General features: G+C 37.9%; 1 protein-coding gene across 1 annotated transcript in view; it reads right to left on the bottom strand.

The window, feature by feature from the left end:
• Positions 1-751: 751 nt before the first annotated feature.
• The window catches only part of TMEM244 (transmembrane protein 244), a 31,979-nt gene continuing 7,718 nt past the window's right edge, over positions 752-25,012 (bottom strand). Inside the window, exons 3-6 of the mRNA XM_075203060.1 lie at positions 17,858-17,931; positions 15,304-15,429; positions 8,895-8,939; positions 752-2,532 (exon numbers count right to left, since the gene is read on the bottom strand). Of these exons, the coding sequence (XP_075059161.1) occupies positions 2,438-2,532; positions 8,895-8,939; positions 15,304-15,429; positions 17,858-17,931 (340 nt within the window). The 3' untranslated portion in view covers positions 752-2,437. The remainder of the gene's footprint in view (positions 2,533-8,894; positions 8,940-15,303; positions 15,430-17,857; positions 17,932-25,012) is intronic.

The following is a 25,012-nucleotide window of genomic DNA, read 5'->3' on the forward strand; positions in this document are numbered from 1 at the left end:
AATGGAGAGGAGGTTGGAGACATAAGGGGCAGTAGACTGGGAGAGTGCCTTGTATGTGGTGGTCAGGAGTTTGAAGATGATTCTGTAGGGGATGGGGAGCCAGTGTAGGGCAAGGCAGAGAGGGGAAGCGGAGGAGGAACGGCGAGAGAGGAAGATGAGTCTGGCAGCCGCGTTCAGAATAGAGCGGATGGGGGCGAGGTGGAAGAAGGGGAGGCCGGTGAGGAGGAGGTTGCAGTAGTCGAGGCGTGAGATAATGAGAACGTGGATGATAGTTTTGGTGGCATCTTTTACTTCTCCTTTTTCCATGAGCCGCTTGGCTTGAAAATGTGAGATCTTATTTCTTTCATTGTCCCCTATCCACTGGAAACCCATCACCTTCTCAGGCAGAGACCTGAACGGACTATCCTAGGTTTTAAATGGTCGCTACCCCTTTATGTCTACAATTCATGAAGGAGTCCTGTCAATCCACCACAACTTCTCTGACGATTCAGAGATTCAGTCAAATGGTACTGAGGGACTTCCTTTCGTTTTCCCCATCCTACCTCTCCCACTGATTTCCCTTACTTTTTTCCCTTTCTTTATAATGTTTATACCATGTATACTGTTATTCCATAATACAGTTGTACCAGAATAATAATAATAGAAAAAATTCTAAACCCAAGTAGTCCGCTTTATATACGGTTAAACTACTGCTATGATTTCACAGTCTCTCACATGAAAGTTTATTACTGTTAATAAATCTATTGCCAAATTGGTGGCTAACATTTAATAGGTATTCTTAACAACGTTGCACATACATACTGTAACAGGAAATTGTAGAAGGCCTTGTAGGTCTCTCAGGAAATGATACTTGACATCAATCTGCTTGATTCTCAGGTTAAACCATTGTCTCTGCGCTAGTGCAAGAATCATTGGTTACCTTCAAAGACTTCTGGCAGTTCACCTGCTGCTGTCCTTAGCTACCTAATTGCTGTCTCAGCCGTATCACCTCATGACTGTCTGCCTCTGCTGATGAAAGTGTTACAGGTGATTGCTTTCTGCTAGGCCAACTAGCTACTTTCTATCAGAAGAGTCTCCAGCCCAATCTGTATCCATTCAGACTGAATTTGCCAGTTGCTAGAATTCTCAGTTGAAAGTTCATGGTTCCTTTTCAATATAAGCCTTTTTACTGTATTTTAATAAAGTTGACTTGGCTTTGAGACATTTCCACATAAGAATACAACTGTGGTTGCAATATCAGGACTGGTGACAGTGGAAATATAGAGCAATATTCCTATAGTTAGTTTCCATGGCAGTTCTTACTGATTTTGTATCAATCATCCCCAAATCATCAATATGTATTTTATGTCTGTTCTTTTGCTTGATTAAGAAGGAAACTGTCATTTGCTACTCACTCAATTTGAATAGTCAGATAATTTATGTTTATCATTTGTATTAAAATATTGTATTTTGATTTTATCCCCTTCTTGCCCAAAGAATACTACAAGATAGTCCACATAAGTCAGTAGAAAGACCCATCTGATGGCCTGCTTTCATGCTCACAAAATTCTCTTTTTTTGACCATTTAATTTATTTTGCTATTCCCTGCTCTTGTATGCATTCCTTTCTACGCTGGTATTCATTTATAAGGCTGGCGTTCACAAGCTTTGCACACAAACTGTGCACTGTATGTGTCAGGTAGACTGCTCTGAAATATGGCTACCACATGGCTATGCTTTATGTCCCTACCCATTGATCGGAGTTGAGCTACTACCTCTAGCATTTCATTTACATGCTCCTGCATGTATTTTCCTTTCCTAAGTCTCATTTGGTATAGCTTCCCCAGCAGAACTAGCTTACTATTTACACTGAACCTTTAATACATACTACATGCTATTTGTCATAATCTCTATTCTGCTTCAACTAATACATTTACGGTTGTATGTGCCTGTCTGTTTTTCACATCCCATTCTTATTTATTAACCTCTGGTCTCTCTGTTGTAATAACGTACCACAAATCCTCTCTGGATTGCAGCATCTCCACCTTAAATTGCAACAGCTGATATTTGTCATTGTTCAGTTTAGCCGCTGTGAGGTTTAAGCTCTGAGCTTCCAGCCATTTATTTTTCTTTCTATATTCCTTATTTGAAATACAGTGTTGAGTTACCCACATACGCTTTGCAGATTTCACTTAAAGATTGATTGTACTCTTCTGCTGTGCAGTTTCTGGACCCATAACCTACTGTAGGTTGTGCTTCTATGTTCAAGCATCAACACGCAGGGAAAAATTGTGGCAAAAACTTCACTGTGACCAGTACAGGTATAAACTCGCAACATGGAGAATTAACTCGAAGAGGTAGAAGGCCACACAGTGACAACTTAATATACAGCGCCACCTACTGTCCCTCCAGTATAGTCACTCAAGTAATGCTTAGTTGTGTTCTCCAACAAGAGTAGCTTAAAAACCATCAAGGTCTGGATAGATGAAGTTGTCTTTGTAGAGAAGATAGGCCAGGATTTGTCCTCCACAAACCATTGTGGTCAAACCAATACCTAAATTCATGCAAGAAAAGAAGAGTTATGTTGAAAGTATATTTGATAAATCAAGAAAAAAAATGCCAAGGAGTTAACAACATTGAAGAAAAATGTTTATACAAAACATTCATTTTCATACACAGCAAAGACAGCTTTGATAAATGGATTTTGCTCAATGAACAGACATCAGTTTACATTCCCTGTTTACCACAGCACAGATGCCACAGAGTGGCAAGGGTACAACCCAATCATTACGATGTCTACAAATATTCAGTGTACATCTTATTTATTTATTTTCAGATATGTGATCTGGTACAGTTAGGTATGAAGGTACTACTATTATTATCATAGATGTTTTCCAAACGTTCTCTTTTTATCTGATATATTAGTTTTATTGCTACACTTTTGTTCACATATATCATTGTTTATCTTTACTCTTATATAGATGATGCCAGAATAATATCCTTCTTTAAAACACAAACACATCCTTGATTGATGTGTGATTCTATTTATAAATAGTATTTTACTAAAATATTGACTTATTAAGGAATGAGTGAGTAGGGTTAGTATTCCTTAACTTTCCACAAATAAAATGAAATTATTCAAACTATAGTTGTCATTTGCAGCACAATACAAATTGTAACTTGATAACACTAGATGGCGATAAATTTCATATAATCTGAGATCGTTTTGAACTCTAACAAACAATGACTAACAAAACAAAACCTCTTAATTTCATTTCATTGTTTATTGGACTTTTACAAGATTGAAAACTACTTTATTTTTTTCCTGCATTGCATGACCTTTGTTTTGAAGGCCGCCTTAGGAATTTGTTCTTGCTATATAAACCATCAGTAAAATATATGTTCATTTCTCTGATGATAACAGATTTAAAAATGCTTACTTTATGGTCCATTCTGCAGATTAAATAACCCTTATCCATCATCCTTTTTCTCTATCTTCTCCCATTCATCTTCATCATTTTGAAAGGGGCTCTTGGCAGAGATTTTTGTGTGGATACATCTGTCTAATAATAACACATTGACATGCTCTAAATATTTAACCTCTTTCTGCAACCTGTAAGCCTCCACATGCATATCCTGATCATGTGAAAGGTCTGGTAACAACGTTTTCTATGAGAATGGTTTCCTGAGTGCAGCTGTTACCAGAAACTCCACATAATCACTATACTTAGGATAGTTCTGTAAATAAAAAAATATTATCATTTGCAGGTTTAAAAATGGGTTGTAAGTATGGACAGTAAGAGGCACATTCAATTAGGTCTAAAGATCGCGGATACACACTCCCACTGACAACCTGTTACAGCAACATTGAAGATTTCCGTGCACACCCCATAGGGTTGCAAAGGGAAATCCGCGATGTTGCAGTACCATATTATTGTCACTTTACACGCGCAGCTGTGGGTAGTCGCAATAACCGGACCTAATTGAAAATGCCCCTAATAATTTTTTTAGAGAACCACCAAGTAATAAACTCAGGTGACCCTAGCCTAAGGACATAAGATGAAACACTCATAGTAACAGCCATGTCATAACCAAGGGTCCCACATCATAAACCTTATCACATCTATCTTAGGGATATGCTACCAGACATCCCTCATGTCAAATTTGGGATATTTAGAAAAACTGCTTATCTGCGTAAATTGAAGTCAAGAACAGACCACCTCATTTTAAGTTAGCTATATGTCTGATAAGATTGCTGGTTTTTTGAAGTAAGATTACTCACTTATAATTATCACTCTTGATAATCTCTTTTAGATGGCTCTTAAGCAAATATCTTCTCAGTTCTCCACAAATATGTAGCAATATTTTCTCCTAAAAAATGCTAGACTCTAAATGTAATACGCTTTACTAGCACCATAAATACCAAGTTGGTTTTGTGCTACATCACCAGGCTCGTAGTTTAAACTAATTGGAAACGAGCAGGACGCAGACAGGCTATGTTGCTCACCTTAATACTAACATGTCTTGTGATACTTTAGACACTATTTATTCTGTGTACATAAATAATATTGGTTTGGGGAAATGCTGTTGATGCTTTTTATCTCTCATAGTCATCGGTTTTTATTTGAGGCTACCTTCTCTAATCCTATACTTAATAAGAGAAGGACACATCGAAAGTGCCCTCTCTCTCCAACATTATTTACATTGGTGACTTTGCTGAACATAAATCATAATATTAAGAGTATTAAAATATGGGCACATGATCCCTCTGTCCTTTTCCCCTCTTAACTTTTTTCTCTCTTTATCTTTCTTCCCCCCTATCTCCCCCCTCTCTCCTTTTTCTTTTCAATAAAACTTAGGAAAAACACAACAACGTAGGGTTTCCTATTAACGAGCCTTTCCAAGACTTACAGTTGGATCATACCAATTATGATTATTGTTTTGTTTTGTATACAGTATCTCTGTATTCTCACTTCGGATTGTTTGTAACTCATGTTGTTGTTGAAAATAAAGAGTTAAAAAAAATAAAAAATATGGGCAAATGAGCATAAATGCTTTTATATTAATTACACACCACCTTTCAAGTATCTTACATAGGGATGGTTAGCTGGTCTTTCCAAAACGTATTATGGTTTGTAGAATGCATACTAATATATACTTAGAGAGAGATATAGATATATAGCTATAAATATATATATATATTGTGATAAAGCACGGCATTCACTGGAGCTTCACACAGCTTGGCTGAACGACTTCACTGTTTATTAGCAGTTGTCAGGATGGGTTAAACAGTTTCATAATTGGTTCCAGCAGACACATCCAGTAAAATCATCACATTACTCCCACAACCCTACGTCTGGCTACACAGTAGTTGCCTGACTACTAGCCGGCCACTACCTGGCATTGGTGGTCCCACCCACAAATACAGACAGTGGGCCTGATTCATTAAGGATCTTAACTTCAGAAACTTCATATTTCAGTCTCCTGGACAAACTATGTTACAATGCAATGCAAATTAGTATTCTGTTTTGCACATAAGTTAAATACTGACTGTTTTATCATGTAGCACACACATATCAACATTAAATTTCAGTGTACAAATAAGCTATCAAGTATTTGTGTTACATGAAAAAACAGTCAGTATTTAACTTATGTGCAAAACAGAATACTGATTTGCACCCCTTGCATTGTAACATGGTTTTGTCCAGAAGACTGAAATAAGAAGTTTCTGAAGTTAAGATCATTAATGAATCAGACCCCTTGTCTTTATCCTCCACCCAAGCACTACAAACAAATCACAGCAAAACTACACTCATGTGGAACACCTATGCGTGTATGTGCTGAAAAAGGATCCAAGGGAAAATTTAACCCTGTCTGCAGCCTGCTGCTGCAGACTAGCTGTGTTTTTACCTATTTTCTTATATATATATATATATATATATATATATATATATATATATATATATATATATGGCTAATGCTGCTCCTCACCTTTATAAATGCATACACAAAACACACAAACATATTTGGTAAAATGTTTTCAAATGACTCTTGACTATTGCTACTGACTAGATTTTGTTCCTTTCTTGGGCTTTCTTTGTTTGGTTTATTTAGATTTTGTGTGTGGCAGTTACCATTTAGGACGACTTTTGCTATTCCAAATTAACTCGATTTTCTATCCATTCGTTTTATTTGCACTTACTGTTAAATTAATAGGAATATACTAATTAATTTAAGCAGCAACGTGTAACTGCGATGCCACCTAAAAGGTAAATGTCTGTTGTGGCAGTAATTGCATGACAACAAGAAGAAGCAAAAAGATTAAAGGCAGAGCGGGATAAAGCCCAACGATAGACTATGACTAATGACCAAAGAGAATGCAAAAGTGATCATTTTTGCCATGCAAATATGACTCCTCAGCAAATTGCCCATCATAGAGAAAACAATTGAAGAGCTAACAGGACAGAGGTAATATCATGTTAACACCTACAGTGAACAAGATGCTACACCATTCATGATGTCGGTAACTTTGATGAAACAAATATTAATGCTTATAACTGTGGCCCCTTGAACAGTATTTGTAAATTTTGCCATGCTAAGCATTTTGCTGATGAGCAGCCATCTGACAAACTATTCAGTCAATGTGGCCACAAGGGTAAAGTCAAATTGGATGCAATAAGGTCTGCCCCTGTTATTGAGCACTTATTGAAAGGACAGCACGAACATTCCAAAAATTTCTTTGACAACATAAGATGGATTAATAGTGCTTACTCTTATTTTTTTTCTGTCATTTTGACAGGCTTTTAACTACTATATATAATACAAGATAAAATATTATTTTGGGACTCAAAATATTACTACAGTCCCCTTGAATGTAAAGTTGATTCAGAGCCTTCTATAAGATGAGGAGGAGTTGAATTAATAAACTGATTTTATTCAAACCTATATTAAAGTGTGGTCTTGGTATATCTAAATTCATTTTTGCTTTATGACATTTTATCAAGCAGCTTAATCACCACAATTGCCTGCAGCTCAAACCCCCCTTGTTGGGTTTGAACAGGAACCAAGGTATGCCATCTGAGGCGGATATTTCTTATGTTCTCGATCATTTCTAGAGAGGGTGATCTTATATTGTGTCCTTCACGATCTTACTCCCTGGCACTTTGCATTTGCATTTACCAGTGGTTCCAATATAACCGATTTCCCAGGTCTTTATGAAGTATGCTCACTGGTAGTATGGCAAAGGTTTTATCCGTATTGAAGTCTTTATTAATCAGTTTGGTATTTAGTTTTCAGAATGCTGCCCGACCAAATTTTAAATTCTTAAAGTGGAACATTTTCATTGTAGTCAAATGTACCATTACTAATCCTCTTTTCCGGACACCCCAGCGGACCGGGAATTAACCATTACAATATTTTATGACAATATCTGCAACCAGTCCATTTTGGAAAAGGTAACATTTCTTCATTACATATTATGTTTTGTCCTCTAATCTTCCTTATATATTATTTTGGTAGGTGGACTTGGGAGACAGTTTGCTGCTGTCTAGAGATTGCTTAATTTTTCATTTGTGAAAGGTGGATAAGGTTTAGGGGCCTATTTATCAAACCAAAATTCACACTTAAATGCCCGAAAACAGAAAACCGCAAATTTCAGACTTAATATCTTAGACTTATTAACTAGACTTATTATCACAGCATCGCAGCAGATATCGTAGATGGAGCAGGGACTGATATGAATGAGTTCTCTGTACAGCACTGTGGAATTAGTGGTGCTATATAAACAAATAGATGATGATGATATATACTGATTTCCTGTAATAATATGTATGAAAATAGAACTGAATTGAGTACTATGGACCACTCCTCATTTTTGCACTGTTAACTGCGGAACAGTTTTATCAAATGTCCTTGAGCCTAATGCCACAAGAGCATATAACCTCTAATCACACACTATGGCTACCTTGCCACAATCAGATCTAACTGAAAGGCAGACTAGTTCATGTATCATTATTAGGGATGTGCACCGGCCACTTTTGGTGTCTCATGTTTTGTGTTTTGGATTCGGATTTGCTTGAGGTTTTGGGTTCGGATTTGTTTCGCAAAACACCTGACGAAAGGTTTTGGTTCGGATTTAAGGTTTTGGATTCGGATTTATTTTGAAAAAAACATAAAAAGTGTTAAAATCAAGTTTTTGGGTTTATTTTCACTCCTACGCTATTATTAACCTCAATAACATTCAATAACAATCATTTCCACTAATTCCCAGTCTATTCTGCAGAATCAGTGAACTTTGTAATATTGCAGTACCAATGGACTTATACTGCAGGATTGTTTTTGGATATTTTTTTTAAATTTCTTTTTTTTATAATTATTTTTTTTATAACTTTTTTGGACTGAGCACAGCACAGCACAGCACAGCACAGTACGAGATATAGCAGGACAGAGGACCACCTAACACAACCTCCCTCTACCCTGATCAATGCCCGAGTGAAGATGGCGGCGGCTAGCGGGGAATTTATAGAATACGAGTATCGTGAGATCCGACAGCGGGATTATGACTCAGAGCCTCGGTTTCAGTTTTGCAATTGGCGGGAATACCCGGATCTGTCTCGGATCCGGCTCGGATCGGCAACGTTCGGGTGGGCTCGGATTTCAGATATCCGAGCCCGCTCATCTCTAATCATTATGCAATATGTTTTTGATTACATATAGTGCAAGAGTCAGTCAAATCAGGAAAGTGCAATAATTAAATATGCAATGCCTTAAACAAGACACATCAAGAACCTCAAATTCAATTATCATTACTAATGCACATTTTTTCAGTACTCTTCAATGCATTTATTGTAATAAAGCATTCACTTTACATCAGTAAGCTCCAAACACAACCTAATTACTAAAAAGGTATACCTTTACCTATGGAGGTCCACCAATGTGCCACGATAGGGAATTCCATCATAACTACAGAAACAAAATTTTAAATTATTTTTTCAGCTTCAGTTCCATGATTTATAATTTAAGCTTTTCTTTAAAAGATTTATTAATGGATAATGTCAGATGTAAGGTGGAAATTCAGAGGTTAACTTGTGTTAAGCTTTGTTGGCTTAACACAAAATATGTTTAACAGAGCATGAAATATACTAACTAGAAAAAGTTCACCAATTATGTTAAACAAGCAGACATCATCATAACGCATATTACCTTTTCAGAAAATAATATATAATTACTGTAATGAACATCTATAAAAATTCTTTTGATTTAACATAAAATAAGTTCAATCAATAAAAGATACAGCTATTTTTTATTTTTTACATAAGCTCCTTAAATTACTAAAACAGAGTATTTTTTTTTAATTGGTTGTAAAAGTAGCTGCTCTGCTACTTTGTCAGTCTATGCAATTGTGGTCAATGTGGACCATATTTCTAGATGTAAAAAAATAAATGTTCCAAATAGAGGATTTTAAAATACTCTTAAATAATGTGTCTCAAAAATGCTACAAAACTGGTACCATTAGAGCAGCTGCTCATGCCCAAACAGTTTTTTCTTAATTCACAAATGTGGGGCTTTCCACAAGTGAGTAGATAATACGGAGCTTAATTGGCCAGATGCTTTAAACTTCATTGTTGAATTTAAGGAGACTTTACGGCCTCCTTACCACTAAGAGGCTATGCTCTAAGATAAGTAAGATCCCACTAACTCCAGTCTATATAGCACATCCTTGTTATTTCAGCTTGAGACCTTAATTATGAGAGTATGTATATAAAATTGTTAACACATTAATAACTAGTCTCTAGATTCCTTTATACTTATGTTGAATTTTAATAATTGGACAAAGGTGGTAATCAATAATTTCTGTACACTACATTTAGTTGCGATGCGATTAATACGCAACTGAATCATAATCTTTGCAACATGTAAATAAGTTTAATTTCAAAAACATAATGTGGTAAACAAGCTTATTAGTGTTTCCAACATATTAACATATCAACATATTAATGACATCATTCTGTTCATAACCACATGAGAACTTTTCTGGTACTATTTAAGAGGCAGTCGCACATTGCGAACGCTAGTTATAGCTAATACCACTTTTCATACACCAAATAGCAACTCCAGAGATGTCATAAAAGAACCAGTTTATAAAGGTCTAGAGGCGGAAAGTACTTGGGAGGTCATGACCCATCAACCTTACAGTGTGAAGTCACTGGGGCATATTCAATTAGGATTCCGGTCCGTGGTAATGCGCGTTACCGCGGAAAGTGTGCAGTATTGCCGGTAATACGGTACCGCAATAACGCAGATTTTCGTGCGCAATCCTATGGGATGCGAAAGAAAATGCATGTTATTGTGGTATCATGGATTAACTCCACGGCCCGTTTTAGGCGTGATCCCGCGGTCCGGAAACCTAATTGAATATGCCCCACTGTGTTTTATAACTGTACAGTGTATAGAATGTTCACCTCTGGCTTTGGAAACCAGAGTGTTCTGATAGAAGCTTGTGTTGGTGTTAACTGCACAAACGTATGCATGCGATACTTTGCCTGTTCTCTATTTTGCAAAAAATAAATAAATTGTGCTTTGGAACCACAGTGAACACTTTGGAGAATCTTTATTGCATATAATACATATAAATGTACCAATAACACAAGGTCAAAAAGATCAAATATTTCAGTGACAGAGACTTTATAGTTACACATTCAGTTAATAAGGTCACATTATTATATTCTTAGGGGAACCTATTTCTCTAATGCTTATGTATATATAAGTACATATTCACAACATATTTTATGTGTGTATATGAAATACACTTGGTTACACAAGAGAGTAGAGAATGAGTGGTCAGGATAGGAGAGTGATTTGGATGTAATCAATGTAGAGGTGATACTTAAGGACAAAAAAGCAAATTAATTCATTAAGAAAAATGTACAGTGAGAAAAGCAGAGGGTGGAGAGCAGAGCCTTAAATTACCCCAGCAGATAGTGGAGGTGAGAATGTACCAGAGGTAAAGACACTGAAGGAGCGATTAGAAAGGTAGGAAGTGCACCAGTAAAGAATTTTGTCACAAAGGCCATGGAAGTGAAGAAGTGAAGTGTGTGCAAGAGAAGAGAGTGATCAACAGTGTTGAAAGCAACAGAGATCTAAAGGAGGATGAGTATGACAAATGATCAATTTTGTCAGTGCAGCCTTTGTGGTATGTTGGGGGCAGAAACCCAATTGTAGAGAGTTATGAAGGAAAAAATAGAAGAGAAATTGCGATAGTCGGTTATACCTCAAGTAGCTTAGAGGCAAAGGGGAGTAGAGGAATTGGACAGTAGTTGGACAGAAAGACTGGATCAAGAGATGGTTTCTTTAGGATTGGTGAGATAAGTGCAGGGGAGGGTTGGCAGAGTTTAGCCCAGGGGGCAAGCACACCACACTGGTCCAAAAGTAGCGACCCATCCTTAAAGGGTGGTTTTCAGCACAATATATATTTATCAAGAGGCTATTTTAGTGTTGCTTAACCATGCTATACTATATTATTATAAACGACAAATCTGAAATAATGAAAATAAATAATGCAACAAAAAAAGAAATCTCATTTAATGTTGCATATTATTTTATATGTTCCTTCTCCCTATAGCACTTTTTTTTCTGTACATACCTGTCTGATTATAATGGGATTTATCATAATGCAAAAAGCCTGTTTGCTTTAAAAATTCTGATGTTTTTGCCAGCAAAGGGATTGATTTTTGCTTTGCCCTATATGCTAATAGAGTTATTATTTGTTTAAGGATTAACCTAAAACAAATAATATTAGGGGTGGAACTGGAAAGAGCACTAGGTGTCAATCTGACACCCTGGCCTAGAGCTGGATTAAGGCTCTAGGGGGCCTGGACACTTTAGACAGGGGTCCAAATGATGTGACAGGCTTATCATTTAAGACAAATTTTATACAATACACAGGCAATACTGTGTGCACTACTGTTAGGTGCACACAGTTCTGCCTTCAGGAGTAGTACAGTGGGAAGCACGACATACCTCCCAACTGTCCAAATCCTGACTAAGTGAAACAGTCACCCAAATTTTGGACTGTCCCTCCAGATTCAGGACAGTTGGCAGACTGTCCTGCTCTCTTCTACCTGTTCTTGTCACTTTCATCACTTGTGGCTGCTGGTGTCTTTAGATCAGTTGCTGCTTGTCTGGATCCTGGAATGTTGGATACCCTATTTGGAAAAAAATGGGTACATGAGATTTAGAAAATTCCAACCATCCCCAGTGTTAAATCAGTAACACACACGTTTTATAATTAGGCCTCCCTCCAACCCCAACATTAAAATAATAATATTCACATTTGCTAAATAGATTTATTTCCCTTCTACCAGCCCCAACATTAAATTAATAGTATTTTCATTTAATAAATAAACCTTTTTCACTCCCACCAAACAGCCCCAGCAATAAATTAAATACATTTATGTTTAATATAACCATTTCCCATAACTATCATCGGCATTAAAAAAATCATATTCACAATCACAATTAATAAATAACCCTCCTCCCAAAAATCAGTCCCATATTCAATCAATAGTCCCAAACAACCTTTGCTTTTAATTAAGGGTCCCGTCACCTCACCTTAAATTAATAGGCTCCAATATTAAATTAAATAGCCCCACCAATAATTTAAATTGTCCCACCATCATCCCACAAATAAAATAGCACTCATTAAATAATTAGCCCCCATCTGCACTCCACTGTTAAATACCCTACCTCCCACACTATATTAAGACCCCCCTCCCTTCAATCACATGTTATATTAACATACTGCCCTCCTCCACACATTATATTAACATATATGCCCCCCTCACACACTATATTTATATACTGCCCACACACACTATAGTTTATATACTGCCCACACACACACTCTATATTTATATACTGCCCACACACACTATAGTTAATATACTGCCCACACACACACACACACACTATAGTTTATATACTGCCCACACACACACTCTATATTTATATACTGACCACACACACACACACTAAATTTATATACTGCCCACACACACTATATTTATATATTGCCCACACACTGTAGTTTATTTACTGCCCACAGACACACACACTATCATCATCATCATCATTTATTTATATAGCGCCACCAATTCTGCAGCGCTGTACAGAAAACTCATTTACATCAGTCCTTGCCCCATTGGAGCTTACAGTCTAAATTCCCTAATATAGACACACACCCACACACAGACAGACAGAGAGGGAGAGACTGGGGTCAATTTTGATAGCAGCCAATTAACCTACCAGTATGTTTTTGGAGTGTGGGAGGAAATTGGAGCACCCGGAGGAAACCCACGCAAGCACAGGGAGAACATACAAACTCCACACAGATAAGGCCATGGTCGGGAATCAAACTCATGACCCCAGTGCTGCGATGCAGAAGTGCTAACTACTAGGCCACTGTGCTGCCCTATACACTATAGTTTATATACTGCCCACACACACACACACACACACACACACACACTATACTTTATATACTGCCCACACACATACCATAGTTTATATACTGCCCACACACACACACACACACACACACACTATAGTTTATATGCTGCCCACACACACACACACACACTCTATAGTTCTATACTACACACACACACACACACACACACTATAGTTATATACTACACACACATAAAATCAACACCCCTCCTTATATTATTCCACCCGTGCATCTACGGCAGTTCCCAAATGGGACGGCACCTGTCACATGGTGCGCGTCTCATGTGACAATCCAAATGAACGGAGGGGAGAAGGGGCCACGGCCAGTTATGAAAGGTGTCTAGTCCCAGAGTAATAGAGTAATAGAGACTTGGGCCGGTTCATGCACCGGCCCAAAGTAGTAATTTTCTGTCCGGCCCTGGATGAGTGCATGTTTAAAGGAGGAAGGAAATGTTCCAGAGAGACAGATTGAAAAGGTGAGCTATAGAAGGACATGCATTGGGGAAGAGGGAGCAGAGAAGTTGAGAAGGAATAGGATCAAACAGCAGGTCATAGGGTGTGATGATGAGATGAGTGCAGAGACTGTGTCCTTCATTACTGGGGAAAATTAACTTAGGGTGGATTGGGGTGTGAAGGAGAAGGAGGGTGGCGTGTACTTGATCTGACATCAGGAAACAACTTGCTGAATTGTGTTGACTTTGTCTTTGTGTAGGTGGAAAAATCATGGGGTGTGAAGAAAGACATAACATATAATGCTGTTATATGTTTATAACAATTTCCATACTATTTTGTGATTTAAGTAATGTTACTGAATGCTTTGATGTGTGCTTTCACTCCCATTGTACATGTATCCCCATCATCATCACCCTCTTTCCTCCTTCACCATCCTCTTTTCTCCTATTATTTCTCCATATCATCATTATTTCCTCCTTTCAAACTCTTTTCCTCCTCTATCATCCTTATGCCTCTCTCATCACCCATTTTTTAGCTCCTTCATCATTCCCTTTATCATTATCCCCCTTTCATCATAATGCCCCCCTTGACCATTATTCTCTCTTTCACATACTCTGCCCTCCTGGCCCATCAGCTCATATATGCACAGCACAAGTATAGTAGCATTCTGTTCAGAAGGCACCGATCAGCCTCCTCTGAGTAGGATATATTTAATGGAGAGCAGAGCTGAGCTTTGTTCTAGGAGGAAGGGGTGATGATCACAGGCACTCTGAGCTAGCAAAAGGACACATGATATCAGCAGTCAGAACAGAGCTAATGAGCTCTCTGCCTTACTGTAATATCTCAACCATTCTCATTAAGCGAATCACATAATTTACATGTTACATGAATCAAATAACTCAAGAGCAGTTCAGAATGTATAATACAGAAACACTAAACCCATTGGAAATTAATTAATGTACATGAAGGAATAGATTTATACCAAAAAGGAGGATGGGAGACAAGAGGAAGGGAGCAGAAGGGAATGGAGTCCCATTCTCTGCCAGCCACGCATGCACAGAAGAAGACCCCACTGTTCTCTTTTCAGAGCATAGCTGGGGGACCAGGGGATACAGCAGCATCACTGGGCCAAAGTTTGCTATGGGGCCTGTCAATCCTAAAAAAATCTATGTGTATTTAAATAGGAAAGTGTAATTTTCTATTTATTTATATTAAGGGATCCAGGCAGTTCAATTATAGTTTGGGACCTCTACAACAGAATCCTCAGCTTATTAGTGGGTGATTAGACTTGAAAAAGTATGCAGATTAGACCTGTGGTAGTTTTCCACCCATGTTCTTAATATGTTGGAAACTCAGTGTGACTTACCTAGTGATGTTACTGCAACATGAATCACAGTTATCGTACAAGCATAGTCCCAAATCCATTCCTCCACAACGAAGACAAAAATGACACTGCTCACCAGAAATGTGGTCTCCAGGGAAATAAAATTAGCTGCAATTAAAAAAAAAGTTAATGCCTTTGGGCCTGATTCATTAGGGAAAGTTAAGTAAAAAATTGAGAAAGTAGTCTCCTGGACAAAACCATGTTACAATGCAAGGGGTTTAAATTAGTTTTCTATTTTGCGCTTAAGTTAAATGCTGTCTGCTTTTTCATGTATTACCCAAATAATTGACAGCTTATTTGTACACTATAATTTAACGTTGATATTTGTGTGCTAAAAGAAAAAACAGACAGTATTTATCTTATGTGCAAAATAGAAAACTAATTTGTACCCTTGCATTGTAACATGGTTTTGTCCAGGAGACTACTTACTCAATTTTTTACTTAACTTTCCTTAATGAATCAGGCCCGTCGTAATTGTAGGAAAAATATGTTTATCATTCAAATTACTGAGAAGAAAATGAAGAGAAACATGTTTTATTTCTGTAACATTCCCCTTTGCATGAGTGTTGTGAATGAATGGAACCGCTTCTGGAGTGGGCTACTAGTGTAGTGTTGGTACCAAAGCATTTGAGCACTCATTTCAGTGGTCCAGGGAGGGGGGGGGGGAATAATGTTAGTTCTAGATTTCAAGTTAGATTTACAGAACACTCCAACTCCCTTCTGTTCAAATCTAACCACCTACTTCAGGTTTAAGCTCTCCATTTAGTATGAAGGCCACTAGAGTCCCTTCCATTACAATGATAGCAGGGCAGGAGGTACTACCAGCTGCCCAGTGTCAAGTGTGAGCCAGTGGGAGTTCCAAGAAATAGGCACTGGCACCTAGCAGAGACAGAGATGTGCTTGAGTGTCAGAGAGAGAGTTTGAGTTACAAAAGGAAGACTTCAGAACCCAGTGAGAAGCAAAGAATAGCTGTCAATATCTCTGTGAGCTATGGGGTGAGTTTAGAGGTGCAGACGTGTCAGGTGCTGTCAGCCTGACTTGCCAGAGAGCAGAGTGTCAGGAGAATGGTCCACTCTAAGAGGATATTATCCCCCTGTGAGTACAAAGGGGGCAGGATATACGAGTGAGAGGAAAGAGATATACTGCATTACGTTGGGGTGGCGAAAGTGAAGAAAAAGAGTGGAGTTGGAGAGTGACAGACAGAGAGTGTCAATATAGGAGAGTGTCAGCTCTGCAGACCAATAATGTAATGTGTACTGTGATTTATGAAACCAGGAACAGTGCAAGATGCAATAAAAGTGATAATTTATTTCATTAGAAAGATGGCCTGGTCCATATTCATTTGTCAACTGTTTGAGGTCTATCACTGCAGATAACATTTAATCTGGGTTGCAATGTAGGCCCACTCCACTTTGACATGTTGGTAACGCAAGGACATAAATTGTGATTCAATTATACTTAGCCTGACTGTAACATTGGGATTGGGAACAGAAATCTAGCCGCATATTTATCCAGATATCACTGGAGATTCACTATACTGGAAAATTACAGTACTGGTATACTTGTTTCTCTGTAGTTTACATGTAATTTGAAAATTGAGAGGGAAAAGGAACTGCTATACACACTCTATTGGAAGCGTGTTTGAGAGTGCTCATACACATGCATGTACACACACATTGTAATATTGGGAAGATCCTATGGGACACAGTGGGTTTAGACGATGGTCATATGAATGGTCAGATATAATCATTGTCTTGGCCGACATCTGTAAAATCCCAAATTTCATCTAAGACAACCTGGCTGTTGTGTATGGACACTTTAACACATTAGCTGTAAATAGCGGGTAAATAATATTTTTATATAAATTACCTTTATGTATGGCAAAGTAAAGTTGTTTTTATGAAGTGTCCTCACATAGCTGTTTCTATCAAATCTTCTTTCAAATTGTTTGGCTTTATGATGCAATTAGGGCAAGATACCATGATTGACAGATAATTGGAGCTAAATGGATAATTATAAATATGTTAAAGAAACACTTTGAATATAATATAAAAATGTAACTGAAAATGTGTATTGGTTGCATTATCTGAAAGTTAGCAGCAGGATCTCCATGAAGAGTAATTTGTAATTAATATGAGATGCTATATAAACAACTCTTCTTGCAAATCACTTCTTAAATGTACTGACTGCTACACACAGGACAATCCTGAGTTAATTTACAATGTAGCCACACACTTAAAATTAGATCATATCAAGTCGGATCACTTCCAGCATCATGCAGGCCAGTTAGTGCAGTGGGAAGATGACTATAAAAGTGACCATTTTCTGACCGCATTTGCCCACATGCCAATAATCATCCTTTTGATTTTGCCCAATATCCCAGCGTGTATGACCAACATACCAACCCTGTTAAAGTAAATAACAATTGTTATTCAGTTTCACTTATGTCTAGATGAAATATTACAGTCTTTGATGTTAAAGTATGACCATTTAGATAGATATGAATCAGTAAATTTTAAAGGTTTTAAAAAATTACCCAGGTACTTTTTATTTGCCCAAGAAGGAGACGTTTTAAAATCAAAAGGTCCCAGTTCATCAAAAGTATCCAATCTGTCAAAAATAGGGAAACATATTATATACAGCATTGAGTGCATGTTCATTTTCATTGTAAAATAAAATTTAAATCAGTGGTTTCTTAGAAAATGATGAAATTCCAGAAAGCCAAGATTTATGCAGTGACATTATGCACAATTCAGCTCCCAAATGACACAACAATGAGGTATTTCAAACAAGGTACAGTATAAAGTAACTTTTTTCATTAACAAAGCATTATCCCTGATTAAAGACCAACAGTTAGATTTAGTTATTTAACTGTTGTAAAATAAACCAATTACATCAAATAATTAACTGAGTTGAAGATAGTTCCGTTGAAAGCTAGGATAGAAATAGTTATCCAGACAAATGCCTCCTTTGTGAATAGGATAATGTTGACAACTCTGACACACACGCGCACACACACACATATGCGCACACGCATGTAAGCATAAACATATAGTAACTGGTCAAGTCATCAGCTACAATTTCATATTTATTTAAAACTCATTATATGTTTATATGTAGTGAAATTAATTAGATTTTAGATGTGATAATACAAGCAAACGTATATATTTATTTTTCATTTTCCTCTGTTCCCTTGTTTGCCTGGCAGCATCCAAGCTATATTTTTTCGGTTTGTTTTAACCACAGCAATAACAAGAAAAAAATCATCATCATCATCATCAGCTATTTATATAGTGCGACTAATTCCGCAGTGCTGTACAGAGAACTCATTCACATCAGTCCCTGCTCCATTGGAGCATACAATCTAAATTCCCTAACATACACATACTCCCACACACAGACAGAGAGAGAGACAGACTAGGGTCAATTTTGATAGCAGCCAATTAACCTACCAGTATGTTTTGGGAGTGTGGGAGGAAACCGGAGCACCCAGAGGAAACCCACGCAAACACAGGGGGAGAACATACAAACTCCACACAGATAAGGCCATGGTCGGGAATCGAACTCATGAACCCAGCACTGTGAGGCAGAAGTGCTAACCATTAGGTCACTACTTTTGATATGGGGCACTTCTAGGGTATCTATAATATACAGTATATGATAGCAGTACAGTACTATGTTATGATGTACAGTGTTAGGTGTCATATACTGAGTCTAACTGAATGATTAATCCGGACAAAATTCTCTCTGGATCGGTCATGCATTGCATCAAAAGCGGTGTTGTGTTACTAAATGTATTGTGTGGTCTATAATAAAATCAGAGATATTTCCAGGTATAGAAAGTTCTAGTAACAAGTCTTTTTCCTGCAAACTTTTGCTGCTACTAAGGTTAGGATATGTAGCTTGGGGCATTCTTTGCTGAATGTGGACAAGGTACACTCCTATTGCACTCACATCAGATTTCATGCTGTGGAACAAGATATTTAAATGAGCATTAATGGGTGGCGAGTCCTTATTTTGGGATATATTCTCAAATTCACGGATGGCCTCAGAACCTGTTTTGTGCCTTAGCACCCTTACCCCACCCACCCATAGCAGAAGTTAATCTAAATTAATGTCATTCATTTAGAAATACAATTGCCCATAAATTACAAACCTCAAGGGGGAACGACAAGTCAACATGCTGCCCCTGAAATCTTGCCATGTATTTGTACTATTGCCATATGTATCCAGGAATTGCAGAAATCTTTTCTTCCTAGCATAGATATCGTAATTTAGATTTAAATGGTGTAAATGAAATGTTATAGATCAGAAAAAGTTTAGGTCATGATCTACAATTTACAGACTGTTAAGTATTTTAATGGATCAAACACATTAGCCCAATTAATCAGAGATTATAAGCATAATGTCATGCATGCATGACTAATTTATTACTTGTGAACTTAGAGCAAGCTCATCCCCATTTACTAAATTACATTTCATGACCTACTGGACACACTGCCATTTGGAAATACTTTTTGCTGTCAAAAAGACATTAAAATTGTATCAATGTTGCTAACAGTGTTTTTAACCCAATTCACAAAACATCTCTTAATAGTGGTCTAAATTTTTGTCTAACATAACTAAATACTGCTCCACTAAATATTTGTTTCATTTCTCCATTGACTGTGAAATAAGGCATATTTTGCCAGTTTTTGCTTCTAGTAATATGCCAAGCACACTGCACCACGGAATTGACAATCCATGTCTCAGCATTTTTCATCTCTCTCTCTCTCTCAAGGTGAAACTCCCAAATCTCACATAGTTATTTAGTATTGAAAAAGTAACCTATTAGCAGCAGAGTGGCAAATATTGAAAACATCATTTTGTGGTTGAAAACAATTGTTTGACTGCTGGAAGGAAACTTCACCACAAGATGACATAACGACAACACGACAAAGCAACAAATCTTATTTTATAAATAGCATTTTTGGTCTATTTACCAAATAATTTGCTAACATATAAAAAATGTTGCACATTACAAATCGGACCCACGAAACGCCAGGTGACCCTCCTTGGATCTTATATATTAAATTAATTGGTCTATTTGTTGTTTGGTTATGCATTCAGACACCCCTGGACCAATTGGGATGAAACCAATGTGAGGTGGTCCAGTTGGATTCTGGCCAGGTGTAAGGGGGGTTAGAGTACTAGTCAGAACTCCCGTTGCTGTACATTGGGCAGAACTTTGACCTGGCGAGCCTGCTCTGAGCCTTCCACTGGATGGATTTTTATGAAAACTTCACAGAGGGGTTGCATTGTTCTGGTATGCCTAATGGAGTGGTTGGTGTCTCGGCTGGACCTCCTGTTGGTGTATGCTGGGCTAAACTGTGACCCAGGGAGACTATTCTGGGCCTTCAACTGGATAGATTTGACTGACATCTTGGCTGCTTATTATTTTTAAAATGTTGACAGTTACATTCAACTCATTGATAATTTAATAACGTGAATATTTATCCTCGGGCAGCACCGGGTACTTCAGCTAGAATACTATAAATTCTGTGAATTGTACATTTACAAATACAGTGTGGAAATTTATTACAAAGAACCATTAAGCAAAAGGGAAATTTTACACTTGTGTCACTGTTCCTTTGCAACGTTATGCAACAACTTGTTCCACAGTGAAATTTTTGTATAAATTTGCTGCAATCCTCTCATTTCTAAAAATATTGTTGTATATAACTTATTTAACAATATGTGAATGTATTGCTCTTAACACTCTAATGTAGCAATAAAAGAAAGTTTTCATATTGTTCATTGTGGTCAAAGTGGAAATTTAGAAGTGGTGGAATGGATCAGTTGCACCTAGCCCTTGAAGTAAAGGGAATTTGATAGGTTTAAATTAATTTTAGCCCTAATTTTAGATGCTTTTTAATACTATTTAGTGAAGTGCAAACACATAGTGATGCAAGTTATCCACCTTCTCTCTCATGTTTCACAAAACACATAAGTAATGGGACACACAGGCATACACTCAGGCCTACAGGCACACAGACACACGAAACAGAGATCTAGCTCTATCAATAAAGTAGTAAAATGTTTATTATCTGTCATGAGATGAATCATCAATAGCATTGAGTAATGAAAAGAAATAAACAAGAGAATTACAGATTGTGTTTACTCTCCTAAGAGGTTCCTAAATAGAACATCCAAATAGTCTAAACCTCCTAAATAGCATTGTTTGTATATGAGAGTTACACACACTGTTTTGACAGCTGTTTGTGACAATTGATTGCCAAGTGGTGAGTAAGCACACCCTAGACTCTGGCACCAGGGTTGTAGAAGAGGCTGAGCCATCCTCTCTCTGGCAGTTCATGGACATTGGGGAAGTACACTTCGCCCTGCCACTAGCAACAATGTTAACGATGTGAAAACCCTCCACGATGATTCCCATGTTAGGTGCATGAATCAGCCTGGATAGGTACAGGAGGCTGGATTACCTCTATCCAGTTTGTGTCCAAAACTGTATAAAAAGAGCTGTATTGTCCATATTAAAGTTTACTCCATCTGCACTTCTGGATGAACATCAATACCTTTAACTAGTGTGTAATGGTCCCTATAAGTATCCTTTAAGAGCAATAAACCATCACTGCTCTCAAGATTGCATGACGCCCATTGCCTGTTATAAACTCCACAATCAGCAACTGATAACACCTATACAGAACCTATGGTGCGGGATGTTTTTCCCCATTAGCAGCTGCCTTTCCCTGAATTACACTGAGAAAAGACCACAAGAAAAACTTGGGGTGGTCCCCAGGCGCCTGTACATATAAACAATGGTAGTGGATGAGTTAATGAGTATTTATTGAAACATAAACACAATGGTGAAGTGGAGGCATAAACATTCACCTTCTAGTGCTGCAATAATTTAAAACAAGCACAGTAAACATTCAGCAGTCCTGCTGGTATGCATAAAAGTTCCAAAAAACAGACAGCCGTCTGTTTGGTAATCTTCTAATAGAAAAGTGGTTGCCAAGTCTGAAAGCAATTAAAAATTCGCCATGTGTATTAGGCCCAAACAACAATAGGTATTGTGATCTCGTTGACTGTAAAAAACTAGTATCCGTCCAAGGTGCACAGTAAATAGTCAGTTGAAAACAGTGTAAGTTGGCAATTGCTTTAAGGGTGCTAACAGCTCCGGTAAACCTCATAAGGGATAGGGAACAGAGAAGGGGCTTAACTCACCCTGCTTCTGCAGGATCTATTCCACAGGTGTCCGTATGGGGAAGCCGCTGTACGAGTCTCCGTCCACGCTGTTAGACATCCAGCTGCCGAGTGAAAGTTGGTTGTTCGCGCATGCGCATGCGGATGTGATTATCCAGTCTGTATTAGCGTGATGCCGGCTTGTCAGTGAGAGATGTAAATGCTGTTGGTTATTGGTAAATCCGTTTAGATTAGGTATCCTACGCGTTTCACCCAATGAAGGGCTTCCTCAGGGATGTATGGAATAGGAGGGCAACTTGGCCTCCTTTTATAGTTTTAAAACGGAGTTTAACCCATGAAGGTCTTTATAGACCAGATGTATTGATGAGGAGATTCAAAAATAGCAGCAAGCCTTACTTGGAATCAATATAGAGCAAAAAGTGTCAATATGTGAAAAAACATATATGAAACCAGGAATGTTAAAAGGTGTAAAAAAGGATTATTGTGAAAATGATAAATATGGTCCAAATTGAAACCTTATATTTATTAAAGAAAACTGTTGAGCTCAAAATCAATATTTAAGCCTCGTGGTGTTAGAGTCTTTAATGTATAAATCCATTTACTTTCCTCACATGACATGGATCGGATGAAATCTCCTCCTCTCCATGGTCTTTTCACCTTACAGATGCCTAGAAATCGAAGCAATGAGGCATCCTTGTTGTGAAGGAGTGCAAAGTGATTGGAAACACTATGTGTCTCCAAACCTTTTTGAATGTTTCTTTGATGCTCGCTAATGCGGATATGTAGATCTCTTGCGGTCCTACCTACATACTGTTTGCCACAGGGGCACTCAAGCATGTATATCACCCCCTTGGTGTCACAGGTGATTTTATCCTTAATGGTATATGTGGCACCAGTAGCTGTTGCAGTAAATGTACAGGTGGGTTTAGTACCCCTCATATGACTAGTCCTGCATGCTAGACATCTTGTACAGTAGAAGAAACCTTTTTTATCTTCTCCCAGCCATGTGCTAATGGGTGTCTGTCTTGTAGTAGGGATACTGCTTGTTACAAGGACATTTTTAAGGTTGTTGGCCTTCTTATAGATGAACCTAGGTTTATTGGGTAAAACCTCCCTCAATTTGTCATCACCCAGAAGGATATTCCAATGTTTGCAGATAATTTTTTCTATTTTTTTGGAATCACTACTGTATCTGGTAATGAATGAGGGGGCGTCCGATGGTTCTCCAGATTTTATTGCCTTCTTTGTTAGGAGATTCTGCCTTTCCTCCTTCCTGACTTCACCAAGGGCTTTCTCTACAGGGGTACTCTCATAACCCCTTTGTAGGAACCTTTCCTTTATAAGGTTGGCTTGGATGTCATATTGTTCTATGGTGGAACAGTTCCTCCTGATTCTGGTGAATTGACCCTTGGGAATGTTTCGCAGCCAGTTAGTATGGTGGCTGCTACAGGCCGGGATGTACGAATTGCAGTCAACCTCTTTAAGGTGTGTTTTTGTTGCAACCTGGTTATCTTCAATGTAGATCTCTAAATCTAGGAAGACAACTTTTTCTCTGCTGTAGTTAGCTGTGAATCTCATATTTAGGTCATTAGTGTTGATGTAGAGTAGAAACTCTTCTAACTGTCCTATAGTACCGGTCCATACGCACAACACGTCGTCTATGAACCTGTACCATTTGTGTATGTATTCTGTGAACGGGTTGTTGTTCCATATGGTAAGATTCTCCCAGTGGGCTACAAACAAATTCGCGTAACTAGGCGCGAATTTCGCGCCCATCGCAGTCCCGCGAACTTGTCTGTAGTATCCACTGTTTGCCCAGAAGTAGTTATGCTGTAGAACAAAGCGTATGCTTTGCAGAAGAAATTCTATTTGCTCTACTTGGAGGTTAGATTCTTCTCTTAGAATGTGACTAACATGCTGGCAACCTTTGTCATGATCTATAATCGTGTATAATGAAGTTACATCGCATGTAAGGAGAATAAATCCTTCTTCCCATTGGACACTCTGTAGTATTTCCAAAGTGTGGCTGGTGTCCCTCAAGTAACTTCTTTGCTGAGTGACCAGTGGTTGCAGAAAGAAGTCTATGTAGCTCGACAGGTTGGTAGTGAGGGAGTTTATCCCAGAGACAATTGGTCTTCCAGGTGGGTTGGTGCGTGACTTATGCAACTTGGGGAGCTGATATATAACAGGTAATCTTGGGTCCTTGATCCTAAGGAACTCCAATTCTGTTTTATTAAGTATTCCCTCCTCTGATGCACTTTTAAGTAATTGCACTAAGTCACATTGATAATGGGTTAGGGGGTCACCGTTGAGATGCTCATATGTATCTGAGTCACTCAATTGCCTTTCCAGCTCCGTTAGGTAGTCAGTGGTGTTAAGGACAGTAATCCCCCCTCCTTTGTCCGCTGGTTTGATGACAATGTCGTGATTCTCCTTCAATTCTTTAATGGCTCTCATCTCTGCCTTACTTATATTGCAATGAGAGCTA

This window comes from Mixophyes fleayi, chromosome 3 (assembly GCF_038048845.1).
Source record: "Mixophyes fleayi isolate aMixFle1 chromosome 3, aMixFle1.hap1, whole genome shotgun sequence".
Taxonomy (NCBI): domain Eukaryota; kingdom Metazoa; phylum Chordata; class Amphibia; order Anura; family Limnodynastidae; genus Mixophyes; species Mixophyes fleayi.